General features: G+C 41.7%; 5 protein-coding genes across 9 annotated transcripts; 2 read left to right on the top strand and 3 right to left on the bottom strand.

Moving 5' to 3' along the window:
- Positions 1–34: 34 nt before the first annotated feature.
- On the top strand, positions 35–1,567 carry LOC124189660 (endonuclease V-like). The gene is made up of 4 exons (XM_046582082.1): positions 35–268; positions 354–508; positions 594–907; positions 974–1,567. Exons 1-4 carry the CDS (start codon positions 165–167, stop codon positions 1,196–1,198), a joined length of 798 nt encoding a protein of 265 aa, XP_046438038.1. The 5' UTR covers positions 35–164; the 3' UTR covers positions 1,199–1,567.
- LOC124189663 (phosphomannomutase-like) lies at positions 1,185–5,763 on the bottom strand. The gene is made up of 9 exons (XM_046582085.1): positions 5,580–5,763; positions 3,992–4,387; positions 3,850–3,924; positions 3,616–3,780; positions 2,355–2,407; positions 2,168–2,285; positions 2,030–2,106; positions 1,700–1,967; positions 1,185–1,626 (listed from the first exon to the last, which is right to left on the bottom strand). Exons 2-9 carry the CDS (start codon positions 4,254–4,256, stop codon positions 1,406–1,408), a joined length of 1,242 nt encoding a protein of 413 aa, XP_046438041.1. The 5' UTR covers positions 4,257–4,387; positions 5,580–5,763; the 3' UTR covers positions 1,185–1,405.
- A 180-nt stretch (positions 5,764–5,943) lies between these two features.
- Positions 5,944–8,348, bottom strand: LOC124189658. Its single transcript, XM_046582080.1, has 10 exons — positions 8,242–8,348; positions 7,783–8,005; positions 7,616–7,730; positions 7,377–7,551; positions 7,160–7,319; positions 6,867–7,025; positions 6,617–6,807; positions 6,467–6,555; positions 6,253–6,398; positions 5,944–6,191 (listed from the first exon to the last, which is right to left on the bottom strand). Exons 1-10 carry the CDS (start codon positions 8,263–8,265, stop codon positions 6,013–6,015), a joined length of 1,461 nt encoding a protein of 486 aa, XP_046438036.1. The 5' UTR covers positions 8,266–8,348; the 3' UTR covers positions 5,944–6,012.
- On the top strand, positions 7,960–10,597 carry LOC124189655 (shematrin-like protein 1). Of its 3 annotated transcripts, XM_046582076.1 has the most exons (4): positions 7,960–8,043; positions 8,632–8,808; positions 8,886–9,048; positions 9,299–10,597. In XM_046582076.1, the coding sequence occupies exons 2-4, from the start codon at positions 8,767–8,769 to the stop codon at positions 10,522–10,524; spliced, it is 1,431 nt and encodes a 476-aa protein (XP_046438032.1). In that variant the 5' UTR covers positions 7,960–8,043; positions 8,632–8,766; the 3' UTR covers positions 10,525–10,597. The 3 variants fall into 3 exon arrangements, with proteins under 3 accessions (XP_046438032.1, XP_046438033.1, XP_046438031.1); XM_046582077.1 differs by lacking the exon at positions 7,960–8,043 and having other exon boundaries at positions 8,615–8,808; XM_046582075.1 differs by lacking the exon at positions 7,960–8,043 and having other exon boundaries at positions 8,658–8,808; positions 8,886–9,141.
- Positions 10,598–10,661: 64 nt separating this feature from the next.
- On the bottom strand, positions 10,662–18,105 carry LOC124189652 (VPS35 endosomal protein-sorting factor-like). Of its 3 annotated transcripts, XM_046582070.1 has the most exons (21): positions 17,972–18,102; positions 17,532–17,908; positions 17,276–17,469; positions 17,074–17,201; positions 16,843–17,010; positions 16,603–16,774; positions 16,373–16,542; positions 16,185–16,285; positions 15,939–16,126; positions 15,724–15,867; positions 15,482–15,648; positions 15,241–15,403; positions 14,854–15,156; positions 14,607–14,775; positions 14,410–14,543; positions 14,196–14,330; positions 12,058–12,205; positions 11,825–11,968; positions 10,991–11,160; positions 10,822–10,933; positions 10,662–10,751 (listed from the first exon to the last, which is right to left on the bottom strand). In XM_046582070.1, exons 1-21 carry the CDS (start codon positions 17,986–17,988, stop codon positions 10,729–10,731), a joined length of 3,327 nt encoding a protein of 1,108 aa, XP_046438026.1. In that variant the 5' UTR covers positions 17,989–18,102; the 3' UTR covers positions 10,662–10,728. The 3 variants fall into 3 exon arrangements, with proteins under 3 accessions (XP_046438026.1, XP_046438025.1, XP_046438024.1); XM_046582069.1 differs by lacking the exons at positions 10,662–10,751; positions 11,825–11,968; positions 12,058–12,205 and having other exon boundaries at positions 10,924–11,156; XM_046582068.1 differs by lacking the exons at positions 10,662–10,751; positions 10,822–10,933; positions 10,991–11,160; positions 11,825–11,968; positions 12,058–12,205 and adding an exon at positions 13,895–14,122 and having other exon boundaries at positions 17,972–18,105.
- Between the last annotated feature and the right edge of the window lie 14 nt (positions 18,106–18,119).

The raw sequence follows: 18,119 nt of genomic DNA, 5'->3' as shown, positions 1-18,119 counted from the left end.
AGATGGCATTCTTCGTGTCAACAATGAAACCGAGGTAACATCCCCATCCATTTGAAGTAAATGTTCCGCGTTCGAACGCCAAAGACAGTTCCAGAGAGAGCGGTACTTTTTCCATAAACATAGTCTATGGTGTACTTTAAGAGCTACTCGGAGAATCATTTAAAATGGAATCTGAGATTGAGTCAGTGACAGCTTTGTGGTCTCAAAAACAATTGACAATGAAAAGTAAACTCATCATTTCAAATACTGAACAGTGGCAAGCAGATCGGTAGGCACATCATCATCTTCGATGAAGATGATTGTGTGGTACAAATTGGAAGTTGTATAATGCTATTATTTTAACCACATTTCAGAAAACTCAACCTTGTTGGTGGAATGGACATTTCATTCTGCAAAGCTGACTCTTCTATAGCAATTTGCACACTAGTTGTGTGTAGTGTCTCCCAGCAGTTAAAGGTTGTTTATGAGGACAGCTTGCATGTTAAACTTTCTACTCCATATATTCCTGGTGACTTTTGTTAACTTTTCCCTGCTATTTAAGAACAAATAGTCTTATAATTTTTTTTTTATTATTTTTATTTTTAAAAATCTAGGCTTTCTAGCATTCAGGGAATTTGAGCCTTGCTTGAGTTTATACACAAAGCTGACTTCCGAGCATCCAGAACTGATTCCTCAAGTACTAATGTTTGATGGAAATGGAATCTTACATCCAAGAGGATTAGGACTTGCATCTCATTTTGGTGTCTGCACAAATACCTGCACTATAGGAGTGGCGAAAAATCTGTATCAAATGGGAAGCATTCTACGAGACGAGAACCACTTTTCCCAAATAAATTCACTCAGTGCGCCGGGCGATCATTTTTTAATTAAAAATTCAGAAGGAAATGGCGACGAAATTTTAGGAGCAGTAAGAAGTGTATTTTAAAATTACAACTGATTTGAATCGTTTTAATCTTCCTTCGAATTGATTAAGGCTTTAAAAACTACTCAAGAGGCAAAACGACCAGTTTACATTTCAATAGGGCATCGAATTGGACTTGAGACGGCAATTTGGGCCGTCATGCAATGTATTGACCGATATCGCATTCCTGAACCAACGCGACAGGCCGATATTCGATCTAGACAGTTAATTAGAAAGCTAGAGGATAGTAAAAATAAAAAGGTTGACCAGTATCCGCCGAAAATGTATTTTCATTGAATTCCTTTATTGCTGTTTTCCAAGCAAAACAATGTAACTAGACATGTTATTTGAGAATTTAAAAAGAATTTAAATAGCACAATGCACATATTACCCATTTTCTTTATGAGATGGTACAGTATTGCACTGGAAATTTCAAATTATAAATTAACCAATAGGAAAACCTAATAAAGCAATAAAAATTGCTAGATACAACTTTTTTAAAAATCACAAATGTAGAAGCGTTTTCAGCTGCGCAATGGTGTCTTCTGGAGATGTGACCTTATGACCGATTGTACGAGGATCTTCATAAATTTCGTGATCGTTCCCTCCAGGCGCAGTTTTATCGCCAAAGAAATGAATTTCTTTAAAACCGTCTTTTTCAACGAATGAAAGAGCAAAAGTTTTGTCCCAACCTTTCGGAAATACGTCAAAACTAATTTGGCCACCTATAAATATAAATTACAGTATTAAAAAATTGTTTGACTTGCACACAAATGTAAAATGTTTAAACAGAAGTACCAATGCTGAAAACTAGACCCAAATCAGGAAATTGGTCTTGCAATTCTTTTACAAAATTTTCTCTAATACGGTGTTCTTTATCGTACTCGGCAAACTGATCCCTTTCAGCTTGTGAACAACTTCTTCCTACTGGGCAAACATTAACAAGCCCATCTCGAAATTCAATGAAAGTTCCCCTTTTGACTGGCAGGGTCAATTTTGACATGTAACCCAATGCATAGTTTATAAACTTTTGTAGCTTTTCTTCTCCAACATGCTCTTGGATGCTCTAATAAATGAAAACATGATTATTTGAAGTCATATTAGTTTTACGGAAGCATTACTGTTTACCATCTTTCCAATCATATGCCCATTTTTGTAGGCGACTAGACCATTTTCAGCAAAGACATACTCAAACTTGTTGATAACTGCAAATTGTGTGTGTTGGTAGTGAGTAACCCCATGAAATACATTACAAATTTAACTTACCATCTGCACCACCCATTTGCTCGGCAATCTTTTTCAAATCTGATCCACCCACCAGACCTATAGTTGCCACTGGTTTCACTTTGGTCAACAGAAACTCTTCTGTTGTGGGAATAATTTTCTAGTGTAATAAAAAAACAAAATTAGCTATTAAAAACTTTTTAAGTTATTAAATTGGTGAGTAACTTACATTTCTAGGCATAGTTAAGGTTCCATCTACATCAAAAAGACAGATAATTTCCTGACGTTTAGGTAAAGAATCCATTTTCGTTAGTTTACTAGAGAACTGAAACAGATAACGTTTTCTAGAAAACGAACTGAAAGTATGAATAAGATAGCGCGCGCCGGTCTTTAAACACATCACAAACTGGTTTTGACACGTCAACAATAAACGCCATCTAGCGATCATCACAAACGTTTAATTCATTAACTCATTAATGGAAAAATAATAATAACTAGGGCACATTACATAAACAGGACACCAAAATAAAAAAAAACTTTATGGTGGACCAGTGACACATACCCAACACGATGAGCGAAAACGATGATACGTGAAAAATCAACCATGGTAGTAAATAACGCAATAAAAAATAAATGAGATAGATAAGAAGAGATAGGAAGATGATGGGCACAACATCAAATATACTGTACAATTAAATTTCTGGCTCCACACTTTCCTTAAAAAAAATATTCAGGTATTTTGGATTGATCAAAATCGCTCATCTGCAATTTTCTTGACGTTCATTTGGGCGCGACGAAGAACAGTCGCCTCCAAAAACGAATCCGATTCCGTGACGCAAGCCGGTAAATATTCTTCCATGTTCCATGTGCCGTCTGTGCAAGATTTACCAGGAGTAGTCGAACTATGGCTTACAACAGATCTAAAATTCCGAACATTAGACAATATGGAATAGTGTTAACTCAATGATAAGATAAGTACCTTTTACTGGGAGATTCCTCGTTTGTGGTAGACGATGGATTAATTACCATGTGCGATCGAATTCTTGAGCTGGTACTGTTGAACAAGTTGAAGGCCATGGAAGATATGGTATACGTGATGAAAACAAACAGCATGAGCGGCAAAGCCAAACAACCGAATACAATCAGCAGTCCAAACATCAAACAACACCCGATTGTTAGCAACGTGCCTAAATATCAAGATTAAAAACAAATACTTATGAAAATCTTGCTCAAGGTGACCTCTATTTGATTCCCCCTCAAAAAATGGGAAAACCAAGAAAATAGGGATACGGGAACCTTTCTAAGAAAGAAAGCTGAGGGTTGGAGGGTTGGGCTAAGAATTTGTTGATCACGTGGGGTCAGCGTGGACAGGGTATGAAACATAGTGGGATAGGGTAGCATTTATAATTTTTTTTTAAAGATAAGTTTTTAACTGCCATTCTTAAGCTATTAGATATTTGTGTACTCGAGTATTTAAAAAATTATACCTTCAACGAAAACAAATCCGAGGAATGTAAACGCCGACGCCAAGACGCAAACCAAAATGGGGAGAGAAACGAGGCCGATAAGACTCAAGAAGAAAACCGATGTCAAAGATCTTTCTTTAGCCAGCATACGCATCTGCTCCAGCCAAGATTGTGAACTGATACGCTCACCTATTAAATAATAAAATATTGAATCGAAATGCACAACAACTACATGATGAATAATCAACGTCGACTTACCAACGTCTTGAACTTTCTCCATGATGCGACTCTGAATCATCGCTTTTTGCCAGTTGAAATCAGTCAGACCTTTACCTAGAAAATACAATAATACACGTTAAAATAGTTAACATTAAAATGCAATATAATTAAAAGATTTTACCTCCTTCGCTGGTGCAATCGGTCGAATCGTCGGAATTGCTTCGACGAAAATCGCCATTAGTTGCGTCCACTCGTTGCAGGTTGCGAGGTGCCATAATGCTTTTTGAATGCAACTTGTTGCTGAAGCCAAAGATAGGCCAAGATACGTCAAAATTACACTTTAAATGGACAAATCGAACAGGGAAATAACGACTGAATCGGTTGACGTGAATGGGTAGAGTGTTGGATGCTACTTCTGCTGCCTTCCAGGAAGGATTGTTGTTCATCCTAGGTCCTCTCACCACGAGCGCGCTTCCCTCCAGACTGACTTGCTTTCCCCCAAAAAATAAGGCACGGACGTTCTATTTATTACAAAACTCAAGCCCAACCTTCGCATCTCGTCCTCGCTCTTCCTACCCTTCACAGAAAAAGAAAAAAAAAAGGAAAAAAAAGATCATATTTTTCAAAAAAGAAACAAAAAAGAAAAAGAAAACCCCGAGGTGGTTAGGGCCTGAACTTTGGCATGAGGAGGGTTCACAAATATAGACATAACACAATATTCATGTTTACTTTGCGCGTTTTTCTTTAAAATTTTTCTGGTAGTTTCTTTGCAATTTTTTGAACTGCAGCGACATGTTTTATCTGTTTCTGGAATCATCTAATCATTGCAATTCCCGTTTGATGATGAATTTAATGGACTTTGATTTCGCATTTGTCGCAATTGAGGGCTAAATGTTTCGTAATTTGCCTAATAGTTTGAGTAACAAAGCAACGTTGGTGGGTCAGTGGGAAAAATTCGACCTAATTTTCGGTACTCTCCGTTCCTGAGACTAACCACGTGATTGTCAAATGAGCAGCATAGTATGGATTTCAAGGCAAATCAAAGTTTATGTCGTTGCCATGCGTGGAGTATACATGCTGGGTAACATGTTCGCGCATCACATGCGTCCGGTCATCCGGTGCACTTGTCAACCATGCTCTTCGATTCGGAATTTTCCGCCTTCAAATTTATCTCTAAACGAATTATCAATTATCCCTTCTGGACTCCATTTCCAGGTCAAATCCCGAACGAAAAGTGTACCTATTATCCTAGAACTTTAGACCTTCTCTTCCGGTTCAATTTTAAAATAGCCTCCGACAAAGATTTAATCTATCCAACTCGTGCTGTTTACATCAAAATGGTTGTTGTTTTCACGCATTTCAATTTAAAAATGGAAAACGCTTAAGGAATTTGGTTTCTTTTCCGTTTAATCAGTTCAAAGCGCGTGTATGACTCATTTTTGAAATTTCGTTCGAATTGGTTAATTGAAGCAACAAGACAAAACTCGCGTAGGCCGAGTTCAATGACTCAGGAGATGACTTCAAATATTTCAAAAAATGTCACTGCATAGTAGCTTATACAGTCGCACATCCAGTATAGGTCGAGTGCAAAGTTCACATTTACTTCTCAGGAACGAAAGGGATGCTGCTGCTAGCAAGGACTTTGGACTAAATGAAACTGTCAATTCACTAACTAGGCAAAACCAGTTTTTTTAAAGTTTCAAACTCTATGACCTTTGGTACCGCAGACCACAGTTCAGAGGACAACATGAAATATAATTCACACTGACCTTCAAGTTCACTTCCCCAACATGTCCACACCATCAGTAGCTGATGCAGTTCAAAACCGTCTATCCCATGTATTTATTCAACTCTTAGTTGCTCCTGTTTTTATTTAACTATGGCCACAGTCAGCGATATCGTGACCAACGCCAGGTCATAGTCCACAAAGTTCCAACAAGGCGTGAAGACCACGTTCACACTTGAGTAACAACTCACGTGCAGAGGAGACTGCTGACCAACTACTATTACTCGATTGACGCCATGCTACTCTACAACGCCATTTCAACGTGTTGCATTACAACTATCGGCGATAATATTGAACGCTTTAATCTTGATGCAACTTTGATCTAAAAGGAGCCATTGACGCACGAGTATCAGGGCCTCGATAAATATGTATCTCTGATCAAACATTAACGACATAGCAACGAACATGCATTACATCTATTTAGAAGACCGGTTTTTCTTAACTTGTCGTTGAACGTAAACGGCCACAACTGCAATGATGATTAAAAGAACGATGCCCAGTCCCAGGATGACGCCATAAAAAGTGGAAGGAGACAAACAATCTGTCCGGGGCATCAGCATGCGGGATAGCATATCGGCGGATCCATTTACCACAGCTAAGGATATTAAAATAAAAATTAAAAATGGTTACTAATTTTAATACAAAACACAACTTACCCATTGGTAAGTTGTCCTCGTCTTTCGGAAGGAACACTTCAATAGCTCGATACATGGACAACCTTTCAGGATTAACTTCGTTGCTAGTATCAGTGGAATTAACAACTGCACGGCGTTTACGATTGGTCCGGGAATTATAAGGCACACTGAAAAACAAATTAAAACGTTAAAATTTCAAAGTAGACGCCTCTGATTTTTCATTCAAACCACTTACTTGCAAGGAGTCTGGGGATAACACTTTTCGAAGCAAACTTGAATGTCACACTGAATCAACACTCGCGCGGTAGTAGGGAAACGGAAGGCCTTCAGAAATGTATGCAAAATTAGTTACTAGAACATAAATATTTGGGAAAAAAATCGTTACCTTGAAGAGAACCCATTCAGTTGTGGTTTTCAATGTAGGAGTAGACTCACGAATTTTCTGGAAATTACCAAAGAGCTTAGGCTTAACAGAGCAAGAAGCGTCAATCACTTGAAGCTGTGTGACTAAAGGACGTGCTGGGGCAGCACTTTGACTAGGATCGACGTAAGGAATAAGAGGTTGACTGGTCTTGCCTAAAAAGAAAACTTTTAAAAATAGTCTCACAAAAACCTAAAGGAATTTGAAAACAAACCATCAGTTGCCCAACAATTCAAGACATTGGAGTCGAAGTTGAAAACATCGTCGCCCAAAGTAAAGACCAACGAAAGGGTTTGGCCCAAAAACACGGGACCCAGAACAGGAGGAGCAGTAGGACCTTCTCCATCCTGAATCTCCATCCACAGTTTTGGTCCTAAGAACGAAAAGTTAAAAAAATGCGGGCTCGTATTTAATTTGTATTAATTGCTCTCGATTAACAAAGATATAAAATGTATTAATTTTTGGTTTGTCGACGAATTCGTTGACGGGCTCTCGGAATTTGCTTACCAGGGTGTGTCCGCACAATAGCCTGATTGCTTTCTCCAACTACAGAAGACAAATCAAACTTGATGGTACGATTGTAGTCTTCGGGCCTATCGCAGCGGATAAGAATGTTTGTGTCGTACTCCTGAACTAAATCAGTATCCCACTGAATCATCAGCCGGTGCTGTAATATAAAATAAAATTAGCACAGATAACCAACAATCAATAACAACAATTTTACCTCAATGAATGGGTTGGTTCGTTGAGAATATCCAGGAACAAGAGGTGGTGGTGGAGCTCCACAGATGTCTTGGCTCATAGTTAACTTGACTTCCTTCTCTCCATGACCCACGAATAAAATGCACTTATCAAAGAAGCCATACGGATAGATGAAACCACCAAAAGGCTTGGAAAACCTTAAACAAAAAACACAAAAAACCTCATTAGTAATTCTTCAGCATGTTGAACATGATTTCCTACTTGAAATAGATGTTCATGTAAGTTTTCTGGCACTCAAGGTTAGTGGTGACCTCTTCACGGATGTCAGCAGGATCATGGTAAGCTGATCCCCCAGTGCCAAATGCAGTTGGACCACCTAAAACAAAACGATTAAGTTTTGCAAACCACCAAGAGCAGCAACATTATACCTGGAGCATTAGGAACTTGTGGGTAAACTCCACCTGGTTGAGGAACAGGAGGCGGAGGTAACCCTTGACCGGACTGCATAATGTATGGCACTGCACGTCCCTCTGCTGAACTATCCTGAGTTGGTGCCGGACTAATTGTTTCAGCAGGAGCAGCAGGAGCATCACGAGCATGGATTGAGTGTTCAATAGCAGCTGATGAAACAACAGAGAGCCAGCACACAAACTAAACCAAGATTAACATCCACAATTAATATTAAAACAGTAAAAACATCACTATAAACTCGAAACGTAACAAAGCAAAAAACCACGTGCTATGAACTACTCGTCTGCAATTTCACTTAACCGTTCACGTTCCCAACTGGCTTCAGATTAACAATATCAACAGCCAATTGTAGATAATCACTTTGATTTTACGTCATTAATCTTGAATAACCCATAAACTGATATCTTTTAACTTACCCCGATAAAGACTTCGGGCTTCATGGTGAGAGTAGACTAATGGACGTCTTGAGAGAGACTGAACACGTTTTGCACTGCACTCGTCTCCTTTTAAAGCGGTCATTCCCGCTTCTTTTGACTTGATTTCCATTGTATTAGTCGTGCTCATCGCCATCGGCTAATTCCAAAAGTAACTTACCTTTAGCTTACCCAACCCTATCAAATGAGTTGAATTTTCCAGTATGATAATCATTTGGTAATAAAATTGACTGAATTTTCCTTTAGTTGCAAATTTTGCTAGTAAAAAAAAATTGCAGTGAAATCGGAAAAAATAAATAATCCCAAACAATTGCCAACAATGACGACGCTGCATTCCAGAATGTTCCTTTGTTTCCTTTCACGTGTGTGCAGGTATTATGCAATGGCGGCATTGGTGACCCTTCCTTTTTTCGCACCCTGTGATCCAACCCCCACTATCAATTAATATCGGATTGTGGACCTATAAAAGGTGGCAACTGACAATCGATCAGCACCGACTCATTCACCATGTCTCGTCACAGCAAGGTCGTTTCTCAGGTTCTCTTCTCGGTAAGTTTTTAATCCATTTAACTTTTTTAAATGTCATTAACTTTAATTCTATTTTGACATATTTTGTTTCGAATAAGGTGGGACTTGTGGTGTTACTTCTAGCCACATGTAAGACGGACGGAGCGAGCGTGGCGGTCGATTCGACCAAGGATTCGTCGTATGTCAAACCTGCAGCAGCTGAGACGGACAAAAAGGAGGCCGCCGCCAAGGACCAGCAGGAGCAGCTGGACCCTCGCATTGGTCTGTACATGCAAAAAGTAGAGGCTTACGGTTCAGTTGGACCCATTGGAGGCAATAGCGCTTTCTACTTGACTTCGTTGCTGCCTGGCTACGGTAATTGTCGATTTGCGCCCAGCTGCATGTGTGCACGTCATCAATGTCGGTGGCCTCGGTGGGAGGTTGATTGTTTCTTAAATGGGTTCAACTGTTGCCTTTGTCTTTTCATTCGATACAAACTAAATTTTGTATTTTATTCTATTTTTCTATTTAGGTGGTTATTCTTTACCCGCTAGCAGTTACGGCGCTTACCAACCGAGTTATGCTGCGCCTGCCTACCCGAGTTCCGGTTCCGCTTATTCCGGCGGATTGGCTTACGCTCCAGCTGCCCAGCAGACTTATTACGGTGGCGCTTCTTACGGAGCCTCTCCTGCCTCTTACGGATCACCGGCCTACAGTGCTCCTGCATCTTCTTATGGTGCCACTCCTGCACCCGCTTACGGTGCATCAGCTTACGGGGTCACTCCAGCAGCTTCTACTTATGGCGCTACACAGGCTTATGGTGTCACTGCTGCTCCCACTTACGCCACTCCAGCTTCCAGTTATTCCGCACCAGCCGCATATGGCGTCACCCAGGCTTATGGAAACATGCCTTCGTACAGCGGATCGGCTTACGTGACTCCAGCTCCTGCCTACGGCGCATCTTACGGCGTCACTCCTGCTTACGGTGCAGCAGCCTATGGTGTCAACTATGGCAACATGGCGTCATCATACGGTGCATCAGCTTACGGTGTTACTCCGGCTCCCGTTTACAACATGGCATCTTCTTACGGCGGAGTCTATGGTGTCACTCCAGCCCCATCTTACGGTATGGGCTCTTCCTATGGCGCATCTGCTTATGGAGTTACCCAGGCCCCCACCTACGGCATGGGATCTTTTTACTCTGGATCGTCTTACGGTGCCACTCAAGCTCCGGTCTATGGCGGATCTTCTTACGGTGTCACTCCGGCCTACGGCGGTTCAGCTTACAGCGCCACTCCGGCCTACGGTGGATCTGCTTACGGCAACATGGCGTCTTCCTACGGCGCATCCTCTTATGGTGTAACACCTGCTTCTATCTACAACAACTTGAACAACTACGGAATGGGATCGTCCTACTCTGTGCCTTCCTACTACTCCGCTCCGGCTTATCCTGTTACTCCGGCTCCAGCATACAACAGTTACATGATGGGCTCCTCTTACGGATCTTATGGCGCCACTCCGTCTCCCTACATGTCTTATGGCGGAAATTTGAATATGCCCAACGTTTATGGTGGATCGACTTACGGCGCTGGAGGCTACACTGGTAGCAGTTACGGCGTTGCATCGTCTCCTTACTCTTCGTACGGCGTTTCTTCCTATCCGGATGCTTACTATTCAACTGGATACGGCGGAGCTTACGGAACCGGATACAACGGCGGCTACAACATGAACCGATACGGAAGCATTGCTGCATACTAGTCTTACCTTTCCGTCCGTTTGTTATTTATTGTTGATATTATGAAATCAAATAGAAGTATTAATTTAACTGAAAGGAATTTTGTCAATTTGGATTTACTTGAGCCCCACACAGTTTTCTTCTATTCAGGGATGAAAAATTTACAATGTTGAAATTTATTGAAAACGTCACCGGATAGTTGTAAAGAGATAAAAAGGTACAAACATTTACAAAAGCATCTTGGCAAACTCTGCAACCAAAAACCAGACATGGAATTAATAAACATTTGATATTAAGCCAAGATGGAGAAGAGAGGATACCTTCATAATTGATGCGTCCGTCTTTGTCGACATCAGCCATTTTAATGAGGTCGTTAAGACCTTGTTCGGTCATGGACTCATCAATGAGTTCCATTGCTAGTCTCAATTCGTCCTAATAAATTATTAGTTTTAAATCTGGGACCAATGTTTTGACTTATCGAAAATTTACTTTAGTGATGAAGCCATTCTTATCCCGATCGAATACCCGAAAGGCGGCTACCAAATCTAGACCGGCTTCTTCATCCGCACTGCTGCCACTCGTTTGTTCCGGCGGCGGGCGAAGAGCTTGGATCCGTTTAACCCATTGGAAAAATTCTGTTTCGTTCATCAGAGTACTTCCTGTCATCAAATTTTAAAACAGAAAAGAAAAAAAAACAAAACAAACAGGAAACAAAAAAGTTAAAGAAAAAGGTTAGTCTCGATGAAAAGAAACATCATTCCGGAAGCCTTTTCTTTCAATGTCAAATCCGACGACACGCCAGCCCAGCCCCGACGATTTCTGGGTTTATTTTGCACTGTAAAGTTATTTCCAACTTGGCATGCAGTCTGACAGGTTTAAAAGACTCGAGTGATGGATATAGGTCGCCTGAGATTTCGATTGCCCCTGCCGTACAGTGTCGACGAAGAACCTCTTGCTGGTTTATCTTTATTTCACGGAAAATGAAGAGTGACACACGTTGCGCAGTATTTTACAGAATTATTAGTTTTGTTTTTAAGTCGCACAAGTGCGTGCGTGAGAAAAGGACTTTTGTGAAACACGTGGTTCTCCAAGTCTGAGTTTAAATTTAGTCCGGCATTAAACACCAGACGCGGAGCTGGTTGCATTTCTCTCTTTTTTTTCCCTCGCTGGATGGTTACGGAATACAGCGAGCAGGTTCAGTGATTTATTATAGTTTTTCAATAAAAGGCGTGGTGTTGAAAAAGAAAATAATATTCACTGACTCACTTAGGGCCACTAAATCAACAATCAAATTGAAAATGAATAATTCGTAAGTAATTTTACCCGATTGGCTGGCCTGTCGGACTAAATTGAGGACGATATCCTCACGTAAATTGATGCCCAGTTGTTGGAGCATGCTTTGAACTTCTAAGGCGGTTATTCGTCCATCCCTATCTTGATCCATCAAGATAAAAGCCGTCCGTAATTCTACATTTTCCAACGAATCGAATTTCAATCAAACCAGCTGCCAACGGCCAAGATAATTATTAGGATTATTTCAAAAATACAGACAATACCATCTATCTCGGACTGTGATGGAACCCGGTTCATGGCGGACAAGCAGCGGACGCACGGATATGGAGAAAATAGAATCAAAAGATCTAGGAGAGAGACAGAGAGAAAAGAGTCTGACTGGCGAGCGGGGAGGCCACGGGCCCACTGCGACTAAAAATACTGAAAAGACAAGAGAGACACGCGATGTGTTCCACTTCTTTTTGACACGACGCGGGCGCGGTATATATCGCACACACACACACACGTATGCGCGCTAACAGGAGAGAAACAAAAAACGGACGGCAAGCAACGGACGTCCTCTATATGTACGTATTCTGCCACCGAAAATAGAACGAAATCACGCCGTTAGACACTACGGCGGAGAGACGAGTCGATCCGGCATACGTGCTGTGGAGACTAGTGACGTTACGTCGGCAAACGGCAATTTAATAAACTTCTTCTCTCAACAAAAAAGGTATTCGATGGCTGCGTACAAGTTTGTTAAGCGTCACTATAGTGCTATACTACTACTATTACTACCTGCATCCGGTTCATTTCGGATTTCGACTGGCGGCAACGTGTTGAATCCACCCAGGCGCCTACGTATGAACCAATTGTCCGGATTCAAGTGGATTCGCGTCAACAACAAGAGAGAACTTTTCCGTCTACATTTCTGATTCACTGTCACGGACATACAACTTTCTCAGTCGTTTTTTTTTTCCTGCTGTCCCAGGCAATCAGCTACGTGACAAGATCCTTTCATGAATCGTGATGATGAAGGTGAACCGCTTTTTCTCGATCCTCGTCACACGACGACCTACAATTCACGATATGAGAGACCAACATCATCAACTTGAGCGCAAACGATTGAAACGGAAGAAAAGCCAAAATTAATTGCCCATCAACTGTTTAGCAGAGTATAACGTAGGTCTAATACATCTTGTACAATATAGACGTTTGATTCCATCCGGCGGCGGCGGCGGCGGCTAATATACGGCGCAGATGTTTCCGTCTACTAGAGACTTGAGGACACACTGCACGTTTATTAATCTCGGCGTGGCTTGAATGAACGCAGCGCATTTAGAACGTGATTTTTTTCTTTTTTTGTCCGCGTCCAGCCGGCGACTTGATTCGCTTCGCTCGATAGCTATTAGTTTGACATGACAAATGGGCACAGAAGGATCAGCGAGTTAAGCTTCTAGATCAAAAGATAACGAACCTCGTTACACAGCTACATGAGCTTTCATTAACTTTCTTCTTCTTCTTTTTATGAATGGAAACTTAATTCGGCGACAAAGGCTAAACCGGAATTCAGACCTGAGCTGAGCTCTTTTGGAACATGGAGCTAATTCCATTCGAGGTACACTTCCTGTGTCTGCATAATTCGATAGAGCCGGTCCATTTTCGCTAAAAGTGTACATACCGGCGGAGATAAAAAGTCGAGTTCCACCTGCCAACTAATAATTCTTCCACAATGTTCCCAGAGTCGTGCACTGCATCCTAAAAGTCAAAGGATGACAAGCTCTCATTTATCAATACCTGATTATTGCATTACGAAATTCAGTTAGAGCCCCAGGCTGACGTAAGGGCGTTAATTTTATGAACAGGCCGGAAGTAAGGAATGAAATAAGGAACTCACCGCTATAGCCCACGGGCGCAGCTGAAAATCACGTTGCTAACGCTGTTCAATTCACGTGACGCATATTTTTCTGTCGCGCTCGCCAAATCATTTTGGCCGAACCTAAAAATTAACTAACGTCATCAAGTAGTAAAAGTCACGAGAATGGCCCGGTCCGATGACGGGTGAACTCGTTCGTGTCGGATGAGGTTATATGTTGCAATATTTAGTGTAACACGCCGTAGAGCTTACGGTGTATTATACAAATACTCGTGAATATAATTTGAATGTAATTGAGTGACAACGACGAGCAAATGGTTCGCAAAAAAATATAGTACCATCGAATCAAATAGACCTTGGAAAGAGAAGGAATGTTTCTTTTGCATTGTTCAAAGAGTAGACGCTAGCTGGCGGTAAAGTTCTCCGTCGGAAGAGCTGGATCTCAAACGGACCACTGCCAAGAGCCGGGCCTGAATCGATCAATTCCCATTCCTTGTGAAACATGTCATTTTACCGAGAAATGAAAACGAAAATGTCACTTACGGCGTAATCTGCGTCCCACTGGTTATGCTTCCGGGCAAGATGATAAAGCTGGGCGGCAAGTTGCGAAAGGCTCGGCTCAGCATCGAGGTCAGCTGACTCAATTAACAAAGAAAACAAATCTAAACAAAGACTTGCCTGAATCAACAAACAAAAGCAGAAGAAGAAGAAGATGTTATGATAAGCCATTATTAAGATGGCTAATGGGTTGTCAAACCTGTTTTCGGTGCTGGTTCTCATTGCCCAGCTGATTTATATCATTCAAAAGTTCCGTCAACAGTTGGCTGCAATAATCGACCGCCTCGGAACGGAATTCGTCGTCGCCAAGGTACAAACGATCGTTGGATTCCACTGATATGTTTTACAAAAAGATTAACGAGATGATCGAAATTTCGGTTTGAGGTGGAAACCAACCGTTTGCAACGTGATAGATGTAATCGGGTTGCAGGTAGGCCGAAAGTAAACGAATCGCTTGGAGGTAGATGGTTGAACGCAATCGATGCATCGTGTGGTTGATGGAGAATGTCCGTGCGTTACGCAACAAACGCCGTAGATGGTGAAGTCGATTTTGATCGGGCGTGTCCTTCAAGTGGTGGGGGAAAAAAATGACATATTATCACGCGTCATTTCGAGGAATAATATGAAAAGTTATAAGGCGTACGGGCTGGACTAAAAGGGTGGAGAGAAGGTTGGACAGACTGGCCATGATCCATTGCTCCTGTGTCGGTGAGAATTCAGTCACCAAATTGATGGCTCCTTCAAGGCAGGCGTCGGCTTGTCCGAGGCATTCATTGGCCAAGGCCACTTGGCTCGACAGCAAATACAACCGGAATCGAATCATTGGACACGAAATGGCCGGAATGGTGATGTAGGCAAAGGCGCCACAAGCACGAACAAAATGGCCAGTTCTCTCGTTGTGCTCCTGAATCAACTGGCGTGTCCGACTACTCAAGCGATTGATCGCCTGCGTTCATAATGGACAAACACGCACTGTTACATGGCGTGTCCTAGGGTCATAATAAGGTTTAACGGTCTCGAATATAAAAACCTGGACTAAATGAGCCAACACTGGGTCGAGATTGGTGAACGCCGCTCGAGCATCGCCATAAAACGATAGCATCTGCTGGAAATCACGGCCAAAATCGACGCGGTCAATAAGGGCGATAGCTAGCTCGCTGATCTGTCGCTTTTCGTCCTCGACGCTGGTGGCGCTAAACACACAATAAAAGGAAAAACACACACACTCAATTTCAATAATCGATAGAGACGGGTGCTGGTTAAGTGGCTACTTGAGTGTGTCATGGAGGATGCGAGCGATGGATAAAAGGTGATCGACCATAAGTGGATGACTTAATGGTCGATCGTAATCGATTAGGAATTGTTGAAGTAAAATTTTCGCCGCTTCTGCTCGTGATTGACCCTCCGGGTAGACGTCTAACAGCCCCATTAGTGGATCCTAAAAACAAATGGGTGGGCACGTTCGGTTGTTATGGTGTTTGAAAGTTTGCTGGAGCGTATTTCATCAGTATACCGTAGTGAATAAGCTTTGGTAATCAATTTGGTCCGTCCTTATCAAAGCATGGACTATGTTATTCAACTGAGAAACATGGTGAGCTTGGGCCTTTGGTCGGAAATGATGGACGATATCGTTAATGATGACATGAACTTCCTTGACCTTAAAATCAAGTTTGTGTTACTTTGCATTCCGGATTTTTTGTTCTGGTTTTTATCGCAGGTGCTACTTACCCTCCAATGACGAAGAAGGTAAGGCATCCAGGCTTCGATACACTGAAGGTATGACTCGGCGTCCTCTTTCCGACTCAAATAGGGCCAGATAACATTCAGCATTTTCCCCGGTTTGGATTCCGAAGAAGAAGCCAGATTGCTACTGAGAACTTGGCCCATCATTACCATCAGTTGTTGACTAGAAACCCCTGAGTGAAAATGGAAATTTGAGCACTTTCATAACAATAATTCATCACAGTTGTTTACCTGTTGAGGGAGTCGTTGTGATATGGAGTGCCAGTTCCAGGCACCTGGGTAAGACAAAATCGGATGGGAACTGACTGAGAAGGGATAGCCATAGCAATCCTCTGCAACCCAATTGAATAACAAATTAATTACAACAAAATAAAACTGACGTTATCGGATTTTTTAAAAATAGGTAAACATTGTTTTACGGTTCAGGTTGATTGAAACTCTGCCGCCAGATTGCGTCCAGTCCGTCGTGCTGGCCGGTGTTGGCCAAAGTCTGGAAAATCCAGTCATAGGCAGGCGAAAAAAGTGACAAATAATCCGCCAACTCGGTTCGGAAAACGGTGAGTTCGGTTCGAACACTGTTACTGTATAGCTGCCAATCAACGTTTTATTGGTAAATCAAAGGTTAATAACCGTCATAAGATAAAGTTACCTGATTGTAGGAGAGAAACAAATCTCGGACGTTTTCAATTACAAATGAGCGGTCTTGAGTGAATTGTTCTAGTCCAATGCGCATCAAGTACGCGCGTGCGTAGGCGGCAACTAATGGATTTCCCACACCGCGAATGGCCCTCGACAATCGGATCAAATTAGCGGAAAAATCCCTGAAAATGACGCAGTTGATGTTGATTGAGCAACAAGCCTAAAGGACAACATTTCGAAGTCATCTCACGTGTTTTCCAAAAATGAGTAGCTTTTCAGGACGGCCATTTCGACATAGATTCGCGGCAACAGTTCTCTAACTGATGCAATTTTGTACATCCAGTTGCGACACGTCTCACGGGCTCCTTCAGAAACGTGCTCCGGTTTAAAATACTTTGGTAGTTGGTGATCTACCAGCCTAGAGATGACCAATGAGACAATTGTACTCGTTTCCGAGAAGAACGTCATGGTGGAATTTTACCTGATATCTCCTTTTTCCGCAATTCTTTCGAACACCATTCGACCAAAGTTATCCAAAATATCGGTAATGAGGGCGAATTTGCTCGGATAAAAGGCAAAGGGGTGAGTTTCAAGCAGAAGTTTAGAGCACTGAAAAAGAATAAAAAGCCATAAATATTGATAAGCTATGAATTCACTTCAAAACATTTTAAACAGCCAAATACCTGAATGACAATTTTCAGCGCTTTGACTCTTTGATCTAAAGCCCATGCTTGGTGGAGTTCATGACTGATTTGTGTAATTCGTGAGACATAGTCATCCCTGGAAAGTCCCTTGTGTTCACTCACATGCTCTTCAAATTCATCCAGCTGTTGTAGCCTGTGCTTGATTTTGTCATTGATCTGCTGTTTGACGACCACTAAGATGACATTTTTGGTCAGCTTGTGGTTTAGAAAACATATTGATTAAGTTTTACGTTACATTTTTCTCCCCCTTGAAGAAAACTAGATGTGATGGATAATTTCTCTGACGTTGTAAACTTTCCTAAAATGGAAGTTCTGTGCCTGAGCCACTCTTGCGATACACTGTCTTTCTGGTTAGAGGCTGGAGAGTAAAGTTCAGGCCCTTCGACTTCATCTTTGGACACAAACTGGCTGAGAGGGTCACTGCCCTCCAATGCCCGGCTCAAAGGATCAGAGTAGGCCAACAAAATTTTTTTCTTTGGAGAAATAGGTTTTGTTTTAGGATTGATTTCTTTATAAGTGGAACTTAGCAGTGGGTGGGGTAATCTGTCATTCGGTGTCCTTAAGCTTCGATTCGCAAGTTCCTCCTCCTTATAGTTTCGCCGCTTAGCAACCCTATTAAAAAACGATTAACTCGAATCTATCTCTCAACTGTTGTTAATCACATAACGAGCGTACCATTTGTAAGAAACCATGCTTGTTATTACGTGTTGACAAGTCCAAAAACTTGTTATTTCGAGCCGGAAAACTAACAAAGTGAAAAAACAAAACTGAGACAAATGAGCAGACGACGCGAAATTGTTGATAAAATTCCCACAGCGCACGG

This window comes from Daphnia pulex, chromosome 3 (genome assembly GCF_021134715.1).
Source record: "Daphnia pulex isolate KAP4 chromosome 3, ASM2113471v1".
NCBI classification, from domain to species: domain Eukaryota; kingdom Metazoa; phylum Arthropoda; class Branchiopoda; order Diplostraca; family Daphniidae; genus Daphnia; species Daphnia pulex.
The sequence above is the reverse complement of the archived record's forward strand: the minus strand, read 5'-3'. Positions and strand labels throughout refer to the sequence as shown.